Raw genomic sequence first — 21,573 nt, 5'->3', positions numbered from 1 at the left:
TTTTGTTTTTAAATGTATGTTTTTTTTTTGTCGCGCACACCATTGAATGCATCACTAAACTCCCTTCTAAATCAGGAATGGTACAACCCGGAAGTTACTTCATTTTGCGGGAAAATGTATCCGTTTGGATTTCGTTTGTAAACATCAGAAGTTCAAATTCGACTTTAAACTCCAGGATGAGGTACGTCAAAAGTACTAATAAAATACTTTTTGCAAATGCTAACATAATGTTTCATAACATGGTTGATACCCTCTAGTTTTGTTATTTACATTCATTCTTTATTTTATTCGATTTTTCTTTGCAGCTGTGATGGAAATGTCCATACATGGCTCTAATTACTATTTTCAGTAATAGTCTTTATAATGCCAACTATTTGTCTATAATGTTTTATAAATTGCTTAATTTTCCTAATATATAACTGAATTTGGAATGTTAAGTCGTGAGAGGTATATAAATGTTATGTTTCCACAGTACCAGAAAGAGCAAAGGACACAAGATGGCGCCCGTTCGCAGCAAGGTGACTTGCTAAAGCTATACGACATAATAATACAAATGAATGTTTTATCTTTTTTTTTGTGATGAAGGAAATATATTTTTCCTGTCTGGCATTTAGAAAACATCCCCTCTGGGGTCCCACAACCAATCTTCCATTGATAGTGCCATTTTCATAGAAGGGCTACAGCAAAAATCTGGTGAGTCCTTAAGTCAGTCACATGATCATGTCAATCATAAAATGATGTCCATTTTGAACTCACTATTGGTGAGATGTAAAATATGCAAATAGAAGTTTCCAAAAACCTGGACAGACTTATGTTACTTTGTGTTGCCTAGGTAACCCTCTGCACAGTACTGCCATTGAAGAAGATTTAGATCCACCAAAAGGGAAAAATCGAGTGGCAAAGAAGTCCACACAGAAAGTGAAAAATGTAGTCCAAACTGCGTAAGTTCTGCTGTGTAAACCGTTCAACTGATGATTGAAAATTACTATGTACAGTTATTCAGAATTTTTTTTTGCTGCATTGTAAATTATGAAATTATGCACAATCAAATCAAACATTGGAATTGGGTTATACTGTATAATTTTACACAGAAAATATCATCATTTTTTCCCAGGACCCATTCCAGAGGATTACCTTTAGACACAATAAAATCTTTCTTTTTTTTTTTTTAAATCATATACGCAGGTTTTCAATCAAAATAACCGGTGCTGATTTTTGGCAGAAAAAAAATACCTATGACCAATTAATTGGTTGATTTTATTCAATAAATAACATGTACAATCCTCATCCTACTATAGCATTTTGATTTAAAATTGCCTGAAATGTTTGGCTGTTGCTGTTGGGGCGTAACCATAAATCAAATTTGATTAATTCATGATTTTTAAAGTCAAAGATTTTAAAATTTGTTAAACTTGTTCTAACTACATAACACATTCAGTGTCATCCATTTTCTGACCTTCCTTTATCCTATCACCTGACAATAAAAAAAATAAATTCCTAGAATTGACTACAAAGACGCATGAAACATATGTAAAAATATGTCTTTGGGATTGAAGGATTAAATAAATAATGCACAAGCTATGTATGATTGTTAAGTTTACGTTAAAATTGATTGAAAATCAGTGTATTTTTCTGATCCTCTCCTGTATATTTTTCAAATATGGAATTATGGGAAAATATTAGTGTATGAATTATTGGAATGATCAGAATGATCCATTAAGCGAAATGAATGAGTTAAATTTTGTGAATATGAAATGGGAAAGCTCAAAATGTAAAATGTTAAATTTCCCATTGGGAATGAATGGGAAGCCCTCCCGTTGGAAATGAATTGTGAATTATTAAAAGGGTGGAAAATATGGAATTATGGGAAAATATTGAAAATGATGAATTACTGCAATGATGGGAATGATCTCTAAGGTGAGATATATGAGCTAAATATTGAATATATCAAATGTGAAAGCTGTAAATATGAAATGTAAAATCGGCCAATGTTAAGTCAATGTGATTTTGGGGTTGGAAAACAGGGATTTGTGAGTAAACAATAAATAATTGGAATGAAAAAAATGGAAGCAGTCGCACCATTAATTGGAATTATATGAAACTGGAACAGTGTGAATCGGATGAACTGGGAATGAGTTGAAACGCGTCAAAAAACGGGCGAAATAAAAAAGAGAAATAACGTGTGAAGGTTTTTGCCTCCATATAACTATGAAGTTGTTAGGACACTAATCTTTCTAAAATGCGTGTTTGTGAATTGGTGTCATATTTAACACATTTTTGTTTGATTTATGTTGTACTATCATTTATAATTTATTTATTTTGTTTTCAAACCAAAATCAGGTCAAATTCACAATGCTGTTAGGCCAGTGCAGCATTACACTGACTCAATTATTTTCTTATGGTATTTTTGTTTATTTATTTATTTATTTATTGACTTACTGTATTTTTTTTAAGGCCTTTGAAACATGATCAGGCAAAGTTGCATAACGTATGCCATCAGGAAGAATCAGTCCCTGGCGCTCGCCCCAAAAAGAAACCAAATCAAATCGTGTCTTCTGATGACACCACAGACGAGGACACAAGCTGGGTACACACTTAGCTCAGAGTCTTTTTTAGGTTTTGGGGGTGTTTGTTCTAATCTTGTGCTTCCTTTTTTTGTTGCTTTAGCACCCGAGTGCGAAAAAAACAAAATGTCTGGAGAGAACCCCCAAATATTTGTCCTCACCCAAAGGGGCAAGGAACAAATTGGACAAGGTCGGGAGGGACGAGAAGAAAAAGAAACGATCAAAGGGAAGAACAGAGCTGGAAGTGGTGATGGAAGCCTTCTTAGATTTCTGTGACGACTACAAGTATGTAAAATTACCAAATAACGTCCAAATCAATATTCTGTGCCTGTTTAATCATTGTGCAGCATTTTGTCCAATCTTTTGATTTTTACATAAAAGGAAACGCATTGAAAGAAGACACTAGGCAGCTGAAATTTCACCCATATGGCGACATCATGTCAGAATTTCAAATGGCACGACCACTTCCAGGAGTATGCTATCCCAAAGCTAAAATACTCTGGGTACAATATGGAAGAATTTGTCCAAAAAATGGACAAAATACTGCAATAGGTTTCAAAATATATACGGGAAAATGCGTTTTGAGAAATATACAAAATCAGTGACTTTTTTTTTGTACTCTAGAGTCTAAATTCATTGAGTTCAGTACTTTAATACCATAAGTACCATATTTTCCGCACTATAAGGCGCAAATAAAATCCTTCTATTTTCTCAGAAGCTGACAGTGTGCTTATAATCTGGTGCGCCTTATACAGCGCATAAATTGCGAATTTTCCTCTTTGGGGGACAAAAAAAAAAACTTAATCACCATCTAAATTATTCAATTTTTACCTCAGAATTTCAGTTATGAATGTATTTTTTACAATTACTTTTTTTATAACACCGTGTTTAAAATTTTGATATGATATATATGCTCCAAATTTGAAGCAATTTATATGGGGACCAGGCACAGAAAAATGCAAATTTTTGGAAAAGAAAGCGTGGTTTTATAAAACGAATCCAGAAACTGTTTTTTAAACCAACAAAACAACATATTTTAAGGATTTTGATTGCAATATCATAAATAAAGATTCAAGTTTAATATTTAATTGAATCATTTTTGCTGATTGTTTTTTAATAAAGTTTGACTGACTTATCTGATTGTTTTGTCGACATTCCTTTTAGCGCAGCTCCATCTAGTGGATGCTTAACGCAAACCGAGCCACAACTTTATTTATTCTGTGTGCCTTATAATATGGTGCGTCTTAGAATATGAAAAACATTTAAAAATAGGCCATTCATTGAAGGTGCGCCTTATAATCCGGTGCGCCTTACAGTGCGGAAAATACGGTAATTGATTAGTTTAATACTTAGTTTACGAATTGAAATACATGTCTGTGAAAATTAGTTGTGAGAAATGTACTCGTGTGTGTGTCTTTAGGGAGTCTGTGGAGTCGAAGGAAGTCAAGAAGTCCATCGATTGTTTTCGCAACATTGTTGAGGAGCAACTTTTGGAAAAGGTCGGTGTATGTTTTGCTTGTTTTGTCACAAAGGTGGAAAAGCTAGCTGTAGCGTATGAGCTAATTTCCCGGTGGTCTTTTGTTTTTTTTTTCAGATTGAGTCATATAAAGAGTTTAAAGCTCTGAAACGAGAAAATTCCAAGGTAACTAAGACAGTATTTGTCAATGAATGCATTCACATTCTAAATGTATGATCACTTTGTCTTTATAAAGCAACTTTGTTGTTTTTATTTCTGTATGTGTGTTAGGTGTGCGCCATGATCCGTACAAAGACTCAGAGACTCATGCTTGCAAAGCATGAACTAATTGGGTGAGGATTTTCGATATACAAAATTAAAAAAAAAAAGCTATTCTGCCGATAGACGTAATGAAGGTTTCGGGCAAGCCAGACAGACGCGGTAACTATAAATGCACTTAATGGACTTGCCATGGACACTCCTTGGACATCCAACTACTGCAGTACACACATTTACTTCCATCTTAAATTATTAAACCTTATGCAGTAAATGTAAGTTTAAGTGGCTGTGGTCTCACGGAGAGCCGTGTCGGAAGTCTAATTAAAGTGAACGCTGTTGAAAACTTGATAAAAGTCACAGTTTACACTTGAAATTCCAATTTATTGCAAAAGAAATCTAGGTAAGAGACTACCAACAGCACGGTGAAGCCGCTTTCCTCCTCCCAAGAGCCTGCATGTTTTGTGATATATTATTATAATAATGATATATAATACTTTAACTACTAAAGTAGTCATTTACTTACATTAGTACGACTACAAGATATTAATCCTCAATTAATTGACTACATGAAGTACTAAAATACTTTTGTAGTTGATGACTTGAGGTATTAAAGTTGTGACGCAATGATGGACTTAAGGCACTAAAGTACTCAAGAAATCTTTAAGTACCTAAAGTCATCAATTATTTGAATACTCAAAGTCATCAACTGCTTTAGTACCCAAAGTAATAGATTGCCTTAGTACTTAATAACCTAAACTAACCTTTTTTTTTTTTTTTTTTTTTTTTACCTCATTGATTACTTTAGACTCTATTCATTTAGTACCAACATGTTTCCACACTCTTTTGGTCAAAGAATTCATTTATTTATTTATTTTTATGTAAAACTGTTTGGCATTGATTGTTTTAAGCATATCAATCCGTCAACAATAATTTTCGGGTTTGGTGACTTGTTCTGGAGTATGTCATTCAAGCCGCTTCATACCGTTAATAATTAATTGCCCTGCAAAGTCTGGCTGTGTTTCATCCAATAGGGCGGAGAGGCAAGTAGGCCTGCTGCTAAAAGAGAAAGATGACCTTCAGCTACGATTAGAAGACCTACAAAAAAGCCAGGCTTTCCTCAAAAGCATTCGGCAACTCAACAGAGTGTATCTGGAATACCGCACTTCACATCCAAAGGAGAAAGAGACCGTATGAACACACACACACACTTTTAAGACATCAAAATTGCAGTGACACGTCTTCATGATTATTATTTTTTTTTATTTTACTCTTGCAGTATAGTGCGTCCAGTCCAGCTCTTCTACTGGAGACCCAATATATTAAAGGAGCACAGAACCAGAGAAACTAAAGAAAAACATGAAGAGGAATGGCAAATTAATGTGCTGAATTGTGGAGTCATATAACAATACACAACTCAATATTCGCAACTTTTTTTTTTAGTGAAGGAATAATACAGGCAAATTCAGTTAGACGCTCACTGAACTGGGATGTTCGAGTTGTGAAGTAAGAATGAAAAAAACAACGACCAACCGGCCTCAAGATGATTTCACTCGGCAGTGATGTGGACAGACTGAATCAAAAAGTTAACAGCAATAGAAAAACGTTTTAAGCTTTTTTTCAATATATTTATACCAAACATCTCAATGAAACACAACATGATTTGTGCTAAATGTGACATGTTAAAACAAATATCTGAAAACGCCATTTTTGTTATTGTTTACTGGCGCTCAAATGCTTTGAAGTCGATAATCCGAGTGTGATAAATCCCATTTTCCTTGAATGCAGCAATAATCTTTTTTTTTTTTTTTAACTATTCCTTGGTGATTGTAATGATACGTTGCCAATTGTATATTCAGCACTTTGTCTAAATAAAAAGAGAAAAATAATGATGCACCGTTTTATGAACATGCCACTAGTATTACATGGCTGCGGTAACTGTAATGTTTCGGGAAAGCAGTCATAATGGCCATTTTTTTCCGGTGGGCAGATAGCCGTAGATCCGCAAAAACCAGTACAGCGTGTTCAGGGGCCCTGAAAATGAAAGTGTCCATGTTGGTTTTGTGCTTTTATTTTAATGGGTAAAAAGAATAAAAAATAAATTATATATATATATATATATATATATATATATATATATATATATATATAAGTAAGTTCTGCTATATATATATATATATATATATATATATATATATATATATATATATATATATATATATATATATATATATATATATTAACTACAGTATCTGCCCTGGGTGCAGTACTAAATGTTACCAGCAGAGGGCACACTCCCCTGTTTGGACTCCTTTTGGGTGTTTAATAAAATGTTGAAAAATGAGTGTAACGTCCAACATCAAAGATAATACGGTCTCGGATTCGTGTGGGCAGAGTCAAAGGGTTAAGTCCACTCCATCGTCACGCTGAGCCACGCCTCAATCTGCTTGTTGCAATCAGGGCAACTTAAAAAAATGGTTCATCAAGACTCGCGAGTTTATTGGACCTCTGCTGTGTCGTAAAACTGGCATCCAATCAGATGTAGCTTTAGTCAAGGTGTTTATGTTTGCGTCGGCGTCTGATTGGCTGATCTTTTCAGGTTGTACTGGACAGTAACGTAGGTATAACACGCTCCCGTCACGTAAGTACAGTACTCGGTATTTTCGTTTTTTTTTCCTATTTGTTAACACTTGGGAATATTTCGTCTGCGTCATAGGCAGGGAATTGTGAATCTAGGAAAAGTTACTCATACTAGTGTAGTTAATGCTTGAACTTTTAATAAGTCTCTTTTTAAACTTATAAAAATGAACGAAAGTGCCGTTCAGGGCTGTTTGTACTGATGACAGCTGCCAACACCTGAAATTCGAGTAAAATTAGCCTGTCGTTCTTACGAGCCTCGCTCAGCGCATTCTCTCCAGGAAATGCTTCCTATATCCTGTTGAGTAGAGCACAAGGCAGTTACAAAAACAAACAAAAAAAACGACTTAAAATGTTGCCAAAGATTTTTTCCTTTCCACGGTAATTTACTTCATTTGAACTGAAAAAAAAAGTTCTTTCGATATGTGTCAGCAGGTGAGTCATTCACTACCCAGCAAAACAGTGAATCCCCGCCCCCTTTAAAAAAAAATTGTGTGAAAATCATCAGCTCACCCTTTTGTCAAATTGACTTTTATTTATTTACCGACTCTTTTTCACGTTCACTTTTTTTTATCTAACCGGGGACGAGATTAAGAACCTCATTTTCATGGGAAACATTACATCAGTTAAAATAATGTATTTACCAAAAAATATGAAACGAGGATAGCATTTCAACTGATGTGTTTCAGTCAGAAGATAAATGGCCGCAAAAGAAGATGCTCATTCTATGGGCGGGTCTGAGGACACATTGGACGCCTTCAAATTATTTTCAAACAGGTACAGGTGGTACACTAATTCTTTGCACTGATCTGCAACCACTTCCTTTTATTTTTACTCGACTAGTACGACCACTGTATTTTGGCATTTAATTGTCATTGTTCAATTTGACATGGTAAAATGAAACTCTGACATTAGCATTTGCCCAAACAATACAAATAAACACAGTAAATGTATACTAAACTAATTTCACCAAACATTTCAAACAGTCAAAAGTGAATGTTAGATCACAAACTTATTTTTCATGTATAATTAACACACTTAAAAATACGTTTTTCACCGGTGACAGCGGTACAATATGTGCATTTAAAAATGATGTGGTTATCAAATAAATTGTAGCGGAAATACTTAATAAGTAATTAACAACACACACACACACACACAAAACTACTGCGAAAGTATAGATTATTTTAGGGTCTAAATATTGTACAATAAAAGTGTATAAATTATCAAACCATCAAAGTAATTCTGGATGATAAATGGCCATGAGTTCAAAATTTTAAGTCCAATTTTTACAAAGTTTTAATTTGATCATGTATTGATTATTACTTCCAGTGTGTCTTATAACTTTCATGTGTTGGCACATGTGTTAAAAAAAAATCCAATTCATTCATTTTGTGTTAACCACTTTCAGACCTTTTTAGTCTAATACAGTATTCCCTTGCTATAACGTGGTTCAGTGTTCACGGCCTCTCCCTATTTCGCATTTTTTTTTTTTTGTCCATCATTTTACTAAGAAAAAAAAGGTGAGAAAAGCTTAATGCCTGCCTGATAAAAGTGTATTAAGTGTAATGGTTTAAAAAAACAAAACTTTTTATTCCTGTATTTTTTTTAGATTAATTAAAATGTCTTGTAATAAACCAAACAATACTGGATATTCAAGAAAACAAATGAATACATGCAGTGTAATAGACAAAAATACATTTTGAATATAATATATAAAAAAAACATTTGAAAATTTAAATAAACAAAAAAAATATATTTAAAAAAACAATCATTCTCTTTAGTGACAAATGAGGGAACACGGTAAAAATATTGTAAATAAATGGACTTGCTGTGTAAATGCAGCGGTTGCTGTTATAAAACTTTGTCAAATGGACTATGTACACGTCTATCAATGCTTGAGGTTTGAGTCTACTCGTGGAAAAAAAAATGCTGCTGAGTCAACAGCAAAACCACAGAATCATTTTGACTAAGCTGCTAAATGGAGGCAAAGGGAACATTACAGAATCAAGTTGTTTATCTGGTTTCTCAACCTCATCTGCATCATCTCTAATATAGCTCATGACTGACTGTGGACCTTTTTTTTCCCAGGCCAAATCCATCAAATGGCACTAAGAACGCTGAGGAACCAGATTCGGTACCCATTAGCAAAGTGTCTACCCGAAATCCATATCAGTACAAGATGGACTACCCGAATATGGGAATCTGCCTGATTATCAACAATAAGAACTTTGACAGCAGCACTAGTAAATAAATACTTTAGCAAATGTTTTGTGACTTTTTTTTTTTTTAACTTCCACAAACACCCAATCAAGCCTGTTTTCTGTCACCGAAACACCAGGCATGATTATGTAAAAAGACCTGAGGATATTGTCACATCTTTTATGTTTTTTCTTTCTTCTCAATGCCTTAACAGCTTTTGTCCTGCAATTTTTCACATTTGTGCTTGTGTACTATCTCCCCAGGGATGAGTACTCGTAATGGGACAGACGAGGATGCAGCTTTGGCCATTAAGACTTTTTCAGAACTTGGTTACACCATTAAAGTGGTCACTGATCAGACTGTAAAACAGATGAAGAATCTCATGCAAAGTGGTAATTGATTTTTATTATTTATGTCACCATTGTTGTTCAAACAAATGTCTGGATATGGATTCACAGCACTTTTAATAAAATGTATTCATTATTTGTTTTAATACCATGTAATTAAAAACGTGTTTTTATATTATAAATGTATAATAATTCTGCAGTATCCCAAGAGGACCACAGCAACAACGCATCCTTCGTGTGCGTGATGCTAAGTCATGGCGAAGAGGGGGTGATTTTCGGAACCGATGGATATGAAATGCTTGAAAACCTCACCAAACCTTTCAAAGGGCATCGTTGCAAGACTCTACTGGGAAAGCCAAAGCTCTTCTTTATACAGGTTAGTGTGATCCTAGAGAAAAACAATAAGGATTATTTCATTTAATTTTGAATTTAGTCATTCATAATGTCAAATGTATAGGGGCTGCAAGCAAGGATTATTTTAATGATCGATTAATCTGTCAATTATATTCTCCGTACACCCAGGCTATTTATTTATGTCCACTGCGCTGTCCATTTTGTAGTTGGTTAGCTTGAATGAGTCAGAAACAAAATGTTCACTGCATATTGCAGCAAACTACGGTCCGGGGTCCATTACTGACCCAGCATGGACGTTACTAAAAATTAATTTGGAAATGGCCTGCAATGCTGTTAAATGCCTTGGGGAAATTTTGACCCAACTTGTGCTTTTTGATGTTTTTGATCTGTGATATCAAAGGAAAGGCCTGCACTATAGGTGTCAAATTTAGCCCATGTCGGGCTCATTTACTGCCATTCCAAATGAAAAATGTCAATTTTGGACATATTGAAAATATACAGTATGTGTGGATTGAGTTTATGCCACTGGACATTTTGAGGGGTTGAAAATAAAAATATATTTATATTTGAGGGTGTTTTGACCCTTTCAAAGTTAACCCAAGTTGGGTGATAATAAGGCCAGGCTAATGCAAAATCCCAGGACACCCAGGAGTTTAAAAAAAACAATAAAAAGTTTGAAGTGTGGATAAAAAAATATCTTAATTTGCCTTTCATGGAGCATTAAAAGAAATTTTGAGAATATTTCCATCCAAAGACTAAACGATTTAATAACTAAAACTAAGTGTTGCTTAATTTGGTAACCGATTAGTTGCCGATTATTCATTTGACCTCTACAAACTTGCGTGTTTTAGGCGTGCCGTGGCTCGGAACTGGACGCGGGGGCCGACGTCCAAACTGACAGCGTGGAGGAGCAAATGTCTGAGAGGATTCCGGTGGAGGCTGACTTTTTGTACGCCTACTCCACAGCTCCAGGTACCACATTTTCCAAATATATATACAGTGGACCCCCGGATTACAGCGTCCCTGTTTTACGTTATTTTCAAGTTGCGATGTGGAATACTGAGTTTTTTCATCCCCTCTTTATGGTATTTTCCCCGCTTTGCGACAAAAACGACTGTCATGACCCTAAGGAATTAGCTGTATTTGTGTTGTTTTGTCTCCATCTGCAGGCGTTTTTAGGTTTTATATTTATATATATATATATATATATATATATATATATATATATATATATATATATATATATATATATATATATACACAGTGGGCCCCCGGTTTATGAACTCCCTCTTTTACGAACTTTTCGACTTATGAGCGTGGACCGCGGCGTTTTTTGTCCCCCTCTGTTGCACAATGTCACGGTAACGCTGAACGCTATTGCTCTTACAATGTCCCAGTCACTGTCTCAGTCACGGTGTCAGTCACGGAGTCAGTCACGGAGATGCCGATATGCTATTGGTCACAGTCCCGGTCTTATTTAGCTTGATGGCACAGCTGGTCGGGATGGAAGGAAGGAGAGAAAATGAGTGAAAAACGGAAGGAAGGAATGTTTTGAAGACTTTGCAAACTTTATCTGTGAGACATGGCTTCTAAAATTGCTAGTGGCGATACAGGAAGATGTAAGAGGATGATGACAATAGAAACGAAGCAGGAGATAATAAAAAAATAAATAAATACGAAGGAGGCGCACGCATGGTTAACCTTGCTCGTGAGTATGGCCGTAACCGCTCGGCAATCTTCTAAGGGCAAGACTTTCCTTGCCGGGGGACGGACCTCGATCGACAACAAAATTGAGAGGCTTCTTCTATTATGGATTAAAGAGAAGGAAATCGCCGGTGATATGTTCTAGTTTGAGAAAAGTTCTTGTTCAAGAAAATAATTCAATAAATTCTGCGGGTTGGTCTCTGCTCCCCCCCGCCTCCACCCAGCTCAAGTCACATCGCCCCAAAGGTAAATGTCATTTTTCCTTTGTAGATTTATGTTATTTAATTTAACCGTACAGTAGATTATGTTACTAATTTTCAATATGTGTATAAAGTCGTGATGTTTTTACCTAAGGTTTTTGCACGCGTTGCACGCATTCACTAATTAACATAGGTTTGGATTGCCCGTCCTACAAGCAGTTCGAGTTACGAGCGAAGCCGCTGAACGGATTAAGTTCGTAACACGGGGGCCCTCTGTATATCTATCTATCTATATCTATCTACAATATCTATATCTATATCTATATCTATATATCTATATCTATCTATATCTATCTATATCTATCTATCTATATATATATATATATATATATATATATATATATATATATATATATATATATATATATATATATATATATATATATATATATATATATATATATATATATATATATATATATATATACTTATATTTATATATATATATATATATATATATATATACTTTTTTGTATGTGGTACTAAACGAGGTAATTAAGTACGAAAATAATCCATTACATTAGGTCATTCAGTACTTAAGTAATCTATTTAGCTAATTAAGTACTTTACTGAAGTCAATAAATTACTAAAGTAATTAATTTTAGCATGTAAATATTTTAGTAATTTAGTACCTAACGCAATTGATTAACTTAATACTTAATTACCTAAAACCGTTAATGACTTTAGCACTAAATTTTGGATCACTTCACTGCTTAATTACCTCAAGTAATCAGATACTTTGGTATATCATTACCTAACGTAGTGTTTTTCAACCTTTTTTGAGTCAAGGCAAAATCTCAAGGCACACCACATGTTTAAAAATGGAAAAATTGAAACTGTAGTTTATATCAACAACATAAAGTCATCTTAAATTCATTGACCCTAATAAATAAATAAATAATATAATGTGTTTGAATGTAACGAATTAATTGTAGATATTTACCTGATATAAAAGGAACGAATACTCTAGCTAACAATGCCAACGAATCCACCAGGCTATTACTCCTGGAGGAACACGCAAAACGGTTCGTGGTTCATGCAAGCCTTGTGTGAAATGCTCAACCGTTTCAAAGGCGAGATGGAAGTGATGCAAATCATGACGCGAGTCAACCACAAGGTGGCGACACACTTCGAATCCAGCTCCAACCTTCCCGGCTTTAGCGGCAAGAAACAGATTCCTTGCATCGTCTCCATGTTGACCAAAGACCTTTATTTCCCCAAATAAACACTTTTTCACAGTCAAAACTACTGTGCAGTTTTTTATTTAAACTATCATTCTTTTCAGTCTGCATGATGTGTGCTGCATATTTTGAATTTTGTCACTGGTCATCTGGTTTGAAAGTTCCCCGCAACATTATTTAGAGTGCGTCCAGTAGGATGCCAATACCAATTTTTTATATTATTTTAAGAGATGTCATATATAGGTATTTTTTTAAAATAATTGTGAAATTCCTGGATGTATGAAAGAAGATACACAACAAATTTTGATATTTATATTAAATGCCCCAATCAAATCGGGCACTAAGTATTTAAGTATTTAAGTATTTAAGTATTTGTCTAAAATTTAAGACAACTATCATTTTTGTCCAGGCAATTTTCAATAGTTTTTATCGAATAATTATTTTTTTGGAGCACAAAAACAATGGCTGAGTTTCATTTTCAATACAATTTTCAATAATTATGTGTGTGTGTGTGTGTGTTTTCCTAAACGTGATGTTTCTGTTGTTTTTTTATTATTATTATCAAATTGGCAACATCCACTACATGGATTTTCATTTATTTCTATTACAGCTTTACCTCGATATTTTTCTTGATATTTTTTCTCATAAATTAGATTTCTATTGCAGGTTTACCTGGATATTTTCTTGATATTTTTCCTCATAAATTAGATGAGAAAAAAAACCGTTGATTTCATGTCTTAAAAACAACTACTGCATGGATTTTGATTCATGGCCATATCCAATGCAAGTTTACCTCGCTAGTTTTCGATATTTTCCTCCTCAGTCAAACTGGGTGGGGGGGGGGGGGATTTAATGTATTACTTTTTTCAACAAAAGAAAGAAAAGAAAAGAAAAGAAAAGAAAAGAAAAGAAAAGAAAAGAAAAGAAAAGCTATACTATGTGGATTTCGGTTTCGCGAAGCACTGTAATCCTCCAACGCGATTTCTGTTTTCTGTTCTTACATCTGTCTGAAGAAATGTGAAAGCGCACACCGTTTGAATTAGCGTTCTGAAGTTAGTCTTAGTACTGCTTTCGTTTCCTGCAACATTTAAATAGAAAGCAGTGGGATGCTGCAGAATAACTGCAAACGGAGGAAGTGAAAATGAAATCCAGAACAAAGATCGTCTATGCATGTTTGATGAACACTAGCTGAAAACTTCGGGAATCGGATTTGTTGTCTTTCTTTTTTACTTCACATTGACGCTTGGGTGGTTTAATTTTGTTACTGTTTGTCTTGTTGAACGCCATAATGTTTTTTTCGAGAATTATTAGATAAAATTCGCTTTGTGTTCTGTGGAGAAAAATGAAAACGGTGAAGCATCTTAATGAGAATCTATTGGATGAGACACTTCCGGGTTGGCAATTGTGGGGAAGTGGGAGGGGGATTTCCAACTCAAGCCCCTGCAACTTCCCGAGTTTACCTTGTTTTGCTTTCGCTCTGGACCAGAAACGCAAATTAACCGCGCTCCCACTTTCCCTTTTCTAACTAAAAATCCACAAAATTGCCCTACAAACGGTGGCGCATGTTCTTGTGGCAGAAGCGCTCCGAACTCGACAGGTAGGACACTTTCCCCACTGCGTTGCTTTCACTTTTTGACAGACTTCATTTTGCAAGCTGCAAATGACGGATGCTCGCTCGCCTTGTAAGCGAAAGTGCTGATTTTAACCCTCGCTTTTGTTTACCTCGACTAGCTTTTATTTTCACTTTTGCATCGGCGTGTTCGCTTCGGGCTATCTGAAGAGTGCCTGTCAGTGGTTAAGTTCTGTTTTCACAGGCTCGATTAGAAAAGAAAACCCTATATTCGATTTGTGACATTTTAAGTGTCGTTGTTGGTTCCGTGAATTTTGTAAATATTTTTAAAACAGATGTGCACGAATGTTTTTACGCATTTTAGGTAACCATGATTTTTTTTGGACTTTACTGTTTCATGCGAAAACGATGGGCTTTTTTTTTTTTTTTTTTTTTTACCCAAGTGTAAATATCTATTTTTCATTTTTTCTTCTTCTCTAGTGTAGTTATTGTGTGATTTGGTCACCTGTTGTGTAAGAAACGTAAACCTCCCATATTGTGCAATCCTACATAAGTGTAAGCTTCGTTAATGTTTAACCCCTAATAGTATGGATCTCAAGTACATTTACTGAAACACGAACTACTGCAGATTTTAATTTTAAAGGACATGCTTAAATAATATCGTTTCACCCTGTTTGACCTGTTCATTTTGGCATGCTAGTGCCACACTCAGTGGGAGTGCCACTGGCTTATCTGGCCCAACGGACTGTGATCAGATCACGTTGCACATAAATAAAGTTGTTGTTCAAATCAAATAAAACGTGCGTGGGGTTAAACTCCACGACTGTTCTATTCAGCTCGATTCATAAATATTTCTAATCGTGCCAATGCAAGTGTGCAAGGCGCAGGAGTCTTTAGATATTTTTTGAGACCAATTAAAGCAAGCAGGCGAGCAATTTCTTTCCGTGTACTGTAATGTTCCCTCGCTACATTGCGGCTCTTTACGGCTTCACTCGGGGATTTTCATTTATGACCTTAACTTTTTCTGTTGCAGGTTTACATCCTTGTTTTCCTTGGATTTGTTTTCCTTTTAAGACAAAACAGTCATAATAACAGCATTCTTATTTTTTAAAAACAAAAAATTAAATCTCTACCAATGGATTTTCATTTAAGGCCATATCTATTGCAAATTTACCTCACTATTTTTCTTATTTTTTCCCCCTTCTCCTAAGTTGGACCAAAAATGTCAATTTTATGTATTTATTATTATTTTTTTAGCAATAGAATCAGACTTAACCTTTCTGTTATGTTAGTTTGCAAGGAACAGCAATAATGTCCTTGGGTCACTTATACTCGTGGCGTATTTCGTCACCATAACCTGTTTGAAATGTGTATAATCTCAATCTATAGGTTTGTTTCAACCAGTTATGTTCATTTCCCAAGAACAGCAATCATATCTGTGGGTCAATATGACCTGGAGGTGTGTGCATTTGCCCAAAAGCGTAAACATCAGTTTTTTTTTTTTTTTTGGGGGGGGGGGGGGGGGGGGGGGGGGCAAACTAACAAAGTAATAAAGGCAACACTTGATTTATACCTGTGTGTTATTTTTGATTCTCACTTCTGTGGTCAATCTGACCAGAATTCATGTGCAATTATCCAAAAGATTCAGCAATATTTGGATGAAATCTTGCTACATAAAAAAATATTCTAAAAAACATATATATCCAATATATGCAGGTGTGTCTGTATTCAGATAGCAGCATGCCTGTAGATAGAATGAGGATGCGGCCATGGCTGGAGGAACAGATCAACTCCTGCCAGATACCAGGCCTTAAATGGGTAAACAAAGTAAGTACTTTCTGTCTCTGGTCCACAGTGGCTTCAAATGGGGGTACATACGGGTTTAACAGGGTTTCTGCACTTATCAGCAAATCTAATTGAATGCTTTGTAATGCCTTGAGGTAAACACTATAGTTTTCAAATTAAGAGCAAATTAATTGGAACACGATGTGACTTAATACTAATTTGTGACTTCTTTACAAAACCTTGCATGCCTTTTAAGTTTCATCCAAATGAGGATTGCCATTTCTGATTCAGGTTTCCAGCAGACAAGACAGAAATAAAACATGACATAGAAACCTCTACCAAATAAGTTCTTGAAGTTTATTAAACCATTATTGAACCACTATTCTTTGAGGGGACATGTCATTATTGTACACACAATGTTGTATGCCTAAATATGCTGACAAAAACCTCAAGTGATTGCTGATAGTGCTTTTTGATATTTATTTGTAGGAAAAAATGATCTTCCAGATCCCCTGGATGCATGCCGCTCGCCACGGCTGGGACTTAGAGAAAGACGCTCCTCTCTTCATGCGATGGGCCATACATACTGGTAAATATGGCTCCTTCTCACAATCTTATATATACAGTATATATAAATAGATACACACACACAAACTGAATTGACTACTCCATCGTCATGGTTCTTTACGTCATGATGTTATAGAGAAATATATAAAATAGAAAATGCCTTTATTGTCATTGTATAGCAGGCATACAACGAAATTAGGATTTCATCTGTGTAATTATAGGTAAGTACCAGCCAGGAAAAGACCGACCCGATCCAAAGACTTGGAAGGCCAATTTCCGCTGTGCGATGAACAGCCTGCCTGATATTGAGGAAGTTAAGGATAAAAGCAACAAAAAAGGAACAAACGCTTTCAGGGTATATAAGATGCTGTCATCTTCGGAGAGAAATACAAGGAAAGGTAAGTGCCGCTGCGGGTCATTAGCAAAAAAAAAAAATCCTTACAGTGGTTGAGTTTTTTTCCTCTTGAATATGTGAGCGACATTTTGCTTTTAGGAAAGAAGAGGAGTAACAAAGAAAGTAGGCCCAAAGGAAATAAAGAGGTACATTTGCCAACACAGTGAAGAAATACACACAGTACACTGCTGTACCTCAAAACTCTTCAGTCATTTGCTGTCAGCCCAGTAAAATAAATCAATCAATCAATCAGTAAAAATACTTTTTTCTTATTATTAACTGGAAGCACAAAGAGACAAATGTAATTTAATAACATTTGCTTTTATGTTCTGAGCCGTCATGATTGGACCCCGCCCCGCTGTCTTTCAGGTTGCGTCTCCGTCTTTTCTCTTTCGTGCTGTGCAAGTTGCCGACTTCAAACAGGAATCGCAAGACGAAATCCAGTTGCCCCACACAACCAAAGGTACTTAAGGCCCTTTGTTAAATTGTACTCAGTTTTTAAACAAAATTTTTAAAGTGAGTGAAAATAACTACTGATTATTTATTATCTTCCATTCATATGAATGTTTAGACATGAACCATATTTACATATGCTAGCGGGTTAGCAATAGTGATTAGTATTAGCGTGCCAGTGATTACCATTCAACATCAACAAACACTGCCATTTACTTCAAACCAATATAATGTCATAAGTACATTACATATATATTAGTGTCCTTAAAGTCACCTACAGTACCAACTTAACAGTGCCGTTAAGCAGCTGTGAGGTCAATAACTTTCTGTTCTTCTTTTTCTTCTTGTTCTGTCTTTTCTTCTTTTTCATTTTCATAAGCAGACTGGGTATGTTTTGTTCTTGACTCCCCCTACTGGTTAAAATTTAAAGACCTAAAATAGAACCACCAAAATTATTTATAATGACACGTACGTTATAATCTTTTTTCCTCTATTATGGAAGCGACATGTGCGAATATCACCTCTAATCAGTAAGTGTTTTTAAGCACAACAAGCAACAGAAGCCATTTGGCCACGAGGTAGGGTACCAAGACAAGCAATGGAGCCGTATGTCAAGATGGTCTTTGCATAAATATATCTTTTCTTTTATTGCTGTGGTTAGCCTTTTGCACTTTGCACTTGGTACTTTAATTTAATTGGAACTTGTGGCATCCCTTTTTTGGGCAGGAAGTCTTTCTTCCTTGCTACTATTGCAACACTGCATATGTCTAAAAGAAAGCAATGATGGCAAAAGGAACCTTCATGAAGCACTTGGTATATTTTTTTACTTTTCTAGATGGTGCTTGGTGTAAAACTATAGGTTAGTGCACAGGTGTCAAAGTCAAGGCCCGGGGGCCAGATCCGGCCCGCCACCTCACTTTTTGTGGCCCTTGAAATGCTGATTTGACTTCAGGTTTCTGACTAAAATACCAAAATTGCAAGTTGTCTTTAACTTTTAAAAATTTGGGGAAGAAAAACAAACATTTTCTTATTCGCCAAATCTCTTTTGAAGAGTTTTTGCCGACTTCTGAGATCAAATATTGGTAAATATTGTAAACATTGTAAAATAATAAGTGTGATCAACACACTTAAAATGTATTTGAATTCAGTCATTCCAGCCCTCTGACAGAAACTATCACTATAATGTGGCCCAAAATAAAAATTAGTTTGACACCACTGGGTTAGTGCAATGTATTTTTATGAAATCTTCACTGCATGTGCATCAACCATGAGTGCCATCTACAGGAGTCAAAACATATTATAAGTGCTTCATGAAGCTTTATTTGTCCATCACTACAAGAAAGGTCCAAGTAGAAAATGGTGGCACCAGCATTTTTAGTCAATCTATTTTTTCAAGAAATGTACCTGATTTGGTCAGCTTTTTTTTTTCCTTCTCAGCCCTAGAACAAGTTTTAGGGCAAACGTTGTTTTTCAGGAACAAATCCCACTGAAATCTTCTGTGTACTTTTGCAGATATTCCTGGCGAAGAAGAGCAGGTGATTGCAAACGAGCTCTTACCTATTGTCTGCCAGACAATTGAAGTCAAAACAGAGAATGAAGAGGAGACCGTTAGCTCCTCCCACTTGTACCCATTTCAAATATCTCCCGTGTCCTCATATGGAGGTGAGAAGGCACACAAACACCTCACGTTACACCACGTTTGTGGGACATTTTCAAACAACCTACCAGAGTTTTTGACAAGGAAGCAAATCTTACTTAAAGCAGTGACAGAAACATCTTTCTTTTCAAATTGAGAACAAATTATTTGGAACATGAATCCCCCTATTGCTAAATTGCATTGGAGTGATGAAGCTGTACCGTATTTTTCTGTCTAAAAGCCGCACCAGCAAAAGTTGAGCCAACCAGATATTTATGCAGAAAATGGTATATGGAACGTTTAATAATTTGGACCCCTGATTGGACCCCTCAAACGCACATATGCATTACTGGGCTTAACAGGCTATTTTTCAGAGCATTTAAGCATCAATAAACCTGCATCAGCATTTAAAACCTTTTATTCTACGTACCAAAACTTAGAATAAGTAATAATAATTTCAAATTATTTGTCCATGAAGTTTTATGAAGTCCACGAAGAGCAGGCAAGCTTTAACAAGATTGTATGCTAACTTACAAATGGCAATTGAATATAAGTGTCACGCATGGTGAGTTGGGAGGAAAAAGGAAGGGGACCCAAAAAAATGCTGGAAAATTGAGAAATATGGCTCTCAAAAAAGAAGTTTAACAAGGTAAATAGGCAGGACCAAATCGGGAGTCAAACTGGACAAAGTATCACCAGACAGCTGGCCCAAATCAAACTGATGAGAACGCAGACAATAAAGGCAGACGCGAGTGGAACACAAACATGAACAAAACTCGCAACAACCAAACCTAACGAAACATGACAATTGAATATGAATGACATAAAATGACAAAAATATATGAACTCGCCCAAAACTGCTCTCCAGAAGTCATTTCAGTATAAAATCTATTCTTCTTTTTTTCCTCAGAAAGACTTTCATGACTTGTTTTTTCGAGTTTGTCTTTGCCTTTCATTTCCAATTCTAAGTCCTTTTGTAATGCTAAAAGTCGCCCCGGTCCAATTTCCGTTTTGTTTTTCTTCAGCCATTGTGGGTTTAAAAATAAAAAAACGTCCGCAGGTCTGGCTTCGATGTATGCTATGCCAACATGCAACATGTGTTTTTCTTTTTTTTTCTTTCTTTCTTAAATAACATTATTTAACTACTCCCACCATTAAACATGGTGGATCAATTTAGCACTGCCTTCCTGCAGTGAGCGTCCACTTACGTCAAGTTCTATGTGAGGCCTCGAGATGGCGATCTTATTACTCGATTGGCTGTTGCAGCTGTCTAACAAAAATATTGGCTCGTACACATATGTACACATATGTCATTGCAAACTGCACAAAAGCCTTCTACTGTTCAAGTGAATGCCCAGCGCCTCCGGGCTCAGGCAGATATGAAGTCTTACATGAAGTCTGCCTGGCAACACGCATTAGCTGAAATCTAATTGGCTAAAAACTCTACACTAAAACTACAGCACTTGTAGGAGAGTAACCGTATGGATGAATATGACACGAAAAAAACAGGATATGGGAATAATTTTGTCTATGAAATATGTATGTTTAGTAAAAATAAATTTAAAATTAAATTGACTTTTATTTTAGTTGTTATATTTATTGTAGTTGTGATAATGTCAAGTTATAATAGGTCAGCAGAGAAGGCCTTGCTGGCCCTGACAGTCCACCACTATATATATATATATATATATATATATATATATATATATATATATATATATATATATATATATAGATGGACATTTCTAACATAATTCTCTGGAAGATTAATAAAATTTGCCTTGAGATACCACAACAAGTGCAGTTCTAAAGACATGATGGCATAGCATTTTTAATGTTTTTTTTCTTTCACTGGTTAGGAAGTACTTAGCTAAAAAAAATATTTCACATTTAAAAAAAAGTTTGAGAACCAGTGAACAAGGTGCCTGATAATACAGTACAATGAACAAAGTGAGCTATATCATAGTTGAATAGTTTCCAGAAGTTGCGAAACACTGTGACATAATCGCTTAGCAAATTAGCCCCGAGTCATGAGTCTCAACGCCACAGTCTCGGTTCTTTATTTTTGTCTTTTTTATTCTTTTTTCTTTTTTTTAGACCATCATCAACATGAGCCTGCGAGTGTGGTTTATTTTATGTTTGGATCGTTGTTAATTTTAGTACATGAAAAAAATACATGTCCGACTG

General features: G+C 35.3%; 3 protein-coding genes across 4 annotated transcripts in view; all 3 read left to right on the top strand.

The window, feature by feature from the left end:
* Window positions 1–118: 118 nt before the first annotated feature.
* On the top strand, window positions 119–6,185 carry cenpu (centromere protein U). Of its 2 annotated transcripts, XM_088431421.1 has the most exons (11): window positions 119–181; window positions 473–518; window positions 615–693; window positions 833–941; window positions 2,455–2,587; window positions 2,668–2,849; window positions 3,985–4,063; window positions 4,159–4,206; window positions 4,312–4,373; window positions 5,331–5,487; window positions 5,576–6,185. In XM_088431421.1, the coding sequence occupies exons 1-11, from the start codon at window positions 177–179 to the stop codon at window positions 5,645–5,647; spliced, it is 972 nt and encodes a 323-aa protein (XP_088287547.1). In that variant the 5' UTR covers window positions 119–176; the 3' UTR covers window positions 5,648–6,185. The 2 variants fall into 2 exon arrangements, with proteins under 2 accessions (XP_088287547.1, XP_088287548.1); XM_088431422.1 differs by lacking the exon at window positions 5,576–6,185 and having other exon boundaries at window positions 5,331–5,493.
* A 598-nt stretch (window positions 6,186–6,783) lies between these two features.
* Window positions 6,784–13,045, top strand: LOC148414080 (caspase-3-like). The gene is made up of 7 exons (XM_088431423.1): window positions 6,784–6,937; window positions 7,623–7,710; window positions 9,025–9,179; window positions 9,399–9,527; window positions 9,683–9,858; window positions 10,688–10,808; window positions 12,796–13,045. The coding sequence occupies exons 2-7, from the start codon at window positions 7,634–7,636 to the stop codon at window positions 13,023–13,025; spliced, it is 888 nt and encodes a 295-aa protein (XP_088287549.1). The 5' UTR covers window positions 6,784–6,937; window positions 7,623–7,633; the 3' UTR covers window positions 13,026–13,045.
* Window positions 13,046–14,430: 1,385 nt separating this feature from the next.
* irf2b (interferon regulatory factor 2b) overlaps window positions 14,431–21,573 on the top strand; it is a 9,221-nt gene continuing 2,078 nt past the window's right edge. The window contains exons 1-7 of the mRNA XM_088431383.1: window positions 14,431–14,578; window positions 16,268–16,378; window positions 16,826–16,925; window positions 17,125–17,301; window positions 17,397–17,443; window positions 17,667–17,760; window positions 19,263–19,412. Coding sequence (XP_088287509.1) covers window positions 16,292–16,378; window positions 16,826–16,925; window positions 17,125–17,301; window positions 17,397–17,443; window positions 17,667–17,760; window positions 19,263–19,412 — 655 coding nt within the window. The 5' untranslated portion in view covers window positions 14,431–14,578; window positions 16,268–16,291. The remainder of the gene's footprint in view (window positions 14,579–16,267; window positions 16,379–16,825; window positions 16,926–17,124; window positions 17,302–17,396; window positions 17,444–17,666; window positions 17,761–19,262; window positions 19,413–21,573) is intronic.

Source organism: Hippichthys cyanospilos, chromosome 13 (genome assembly GCF_059441005.1).
Source record: "Hippichthys cyanospilos isolate Australia breed blue-spotted pipefish chromosome 13, RoL_Hcya_1.0, whole genome shotgun sequence".
In the NCBI taxonomy this organism is placed as follows: domain Eukaryota; kingdom Metazoa; phylum Chordata; class Actinopteri; order Syngnathiformes; family Syngnathidae; genus Hippichthys; species Hippichthys cyanospilos.
Note: the sequence above shows the minus strand (reverse complement) of the source record. Positions and strands in the feature narration are given on the sequence as shown.

What these genes read in the sequence shown, in the direction of transcription:
- LOC148414080 (XM_088431423.1), top strand. Translation starts at nt 7,634, where the DNA reads ATGGCCGCAAAAGAAGATGCTCATTCTATGGGCGGGTCTGAGGACACA. An exon ending in GAAGAATCTCATGCAAAGTG is followed by an intron (nt 9,528 to 9,682) that starts GTAATTGATTTT and finishes ATAATTCTGCAG; the next exon opens with TATCCCAAGAGGACCACAGC. An exon ending in CGCCTACTCCACAGCTCCAG is followed by an intron (nt 10,809 to 12,795) that starts GTACCACATTTT and finishes CGAATCCACCAG; the next exon opens with GCTATTACTCCTGGAGGAAC.
- cenpu (XM_088431421.1), top strand. An exon ending in TGGCGCCCGTTCGCAGCAAG is followed by an intron (nt 519 to 614) that starts GTGACTTGCTAA and finishes TCTGGCATTTAG; the next exon opens with AAAACATCCCCTCTGGGGTC. An exon ending in ATCCAAAGGAGAAAGAGACC is followed by an intron (nt 5,488 to 5,575) that starts GTATGAACACAC and finishes TTACTCTTGCAG; the next exon opens with TATAGTGCGTCCAGTCCAGC.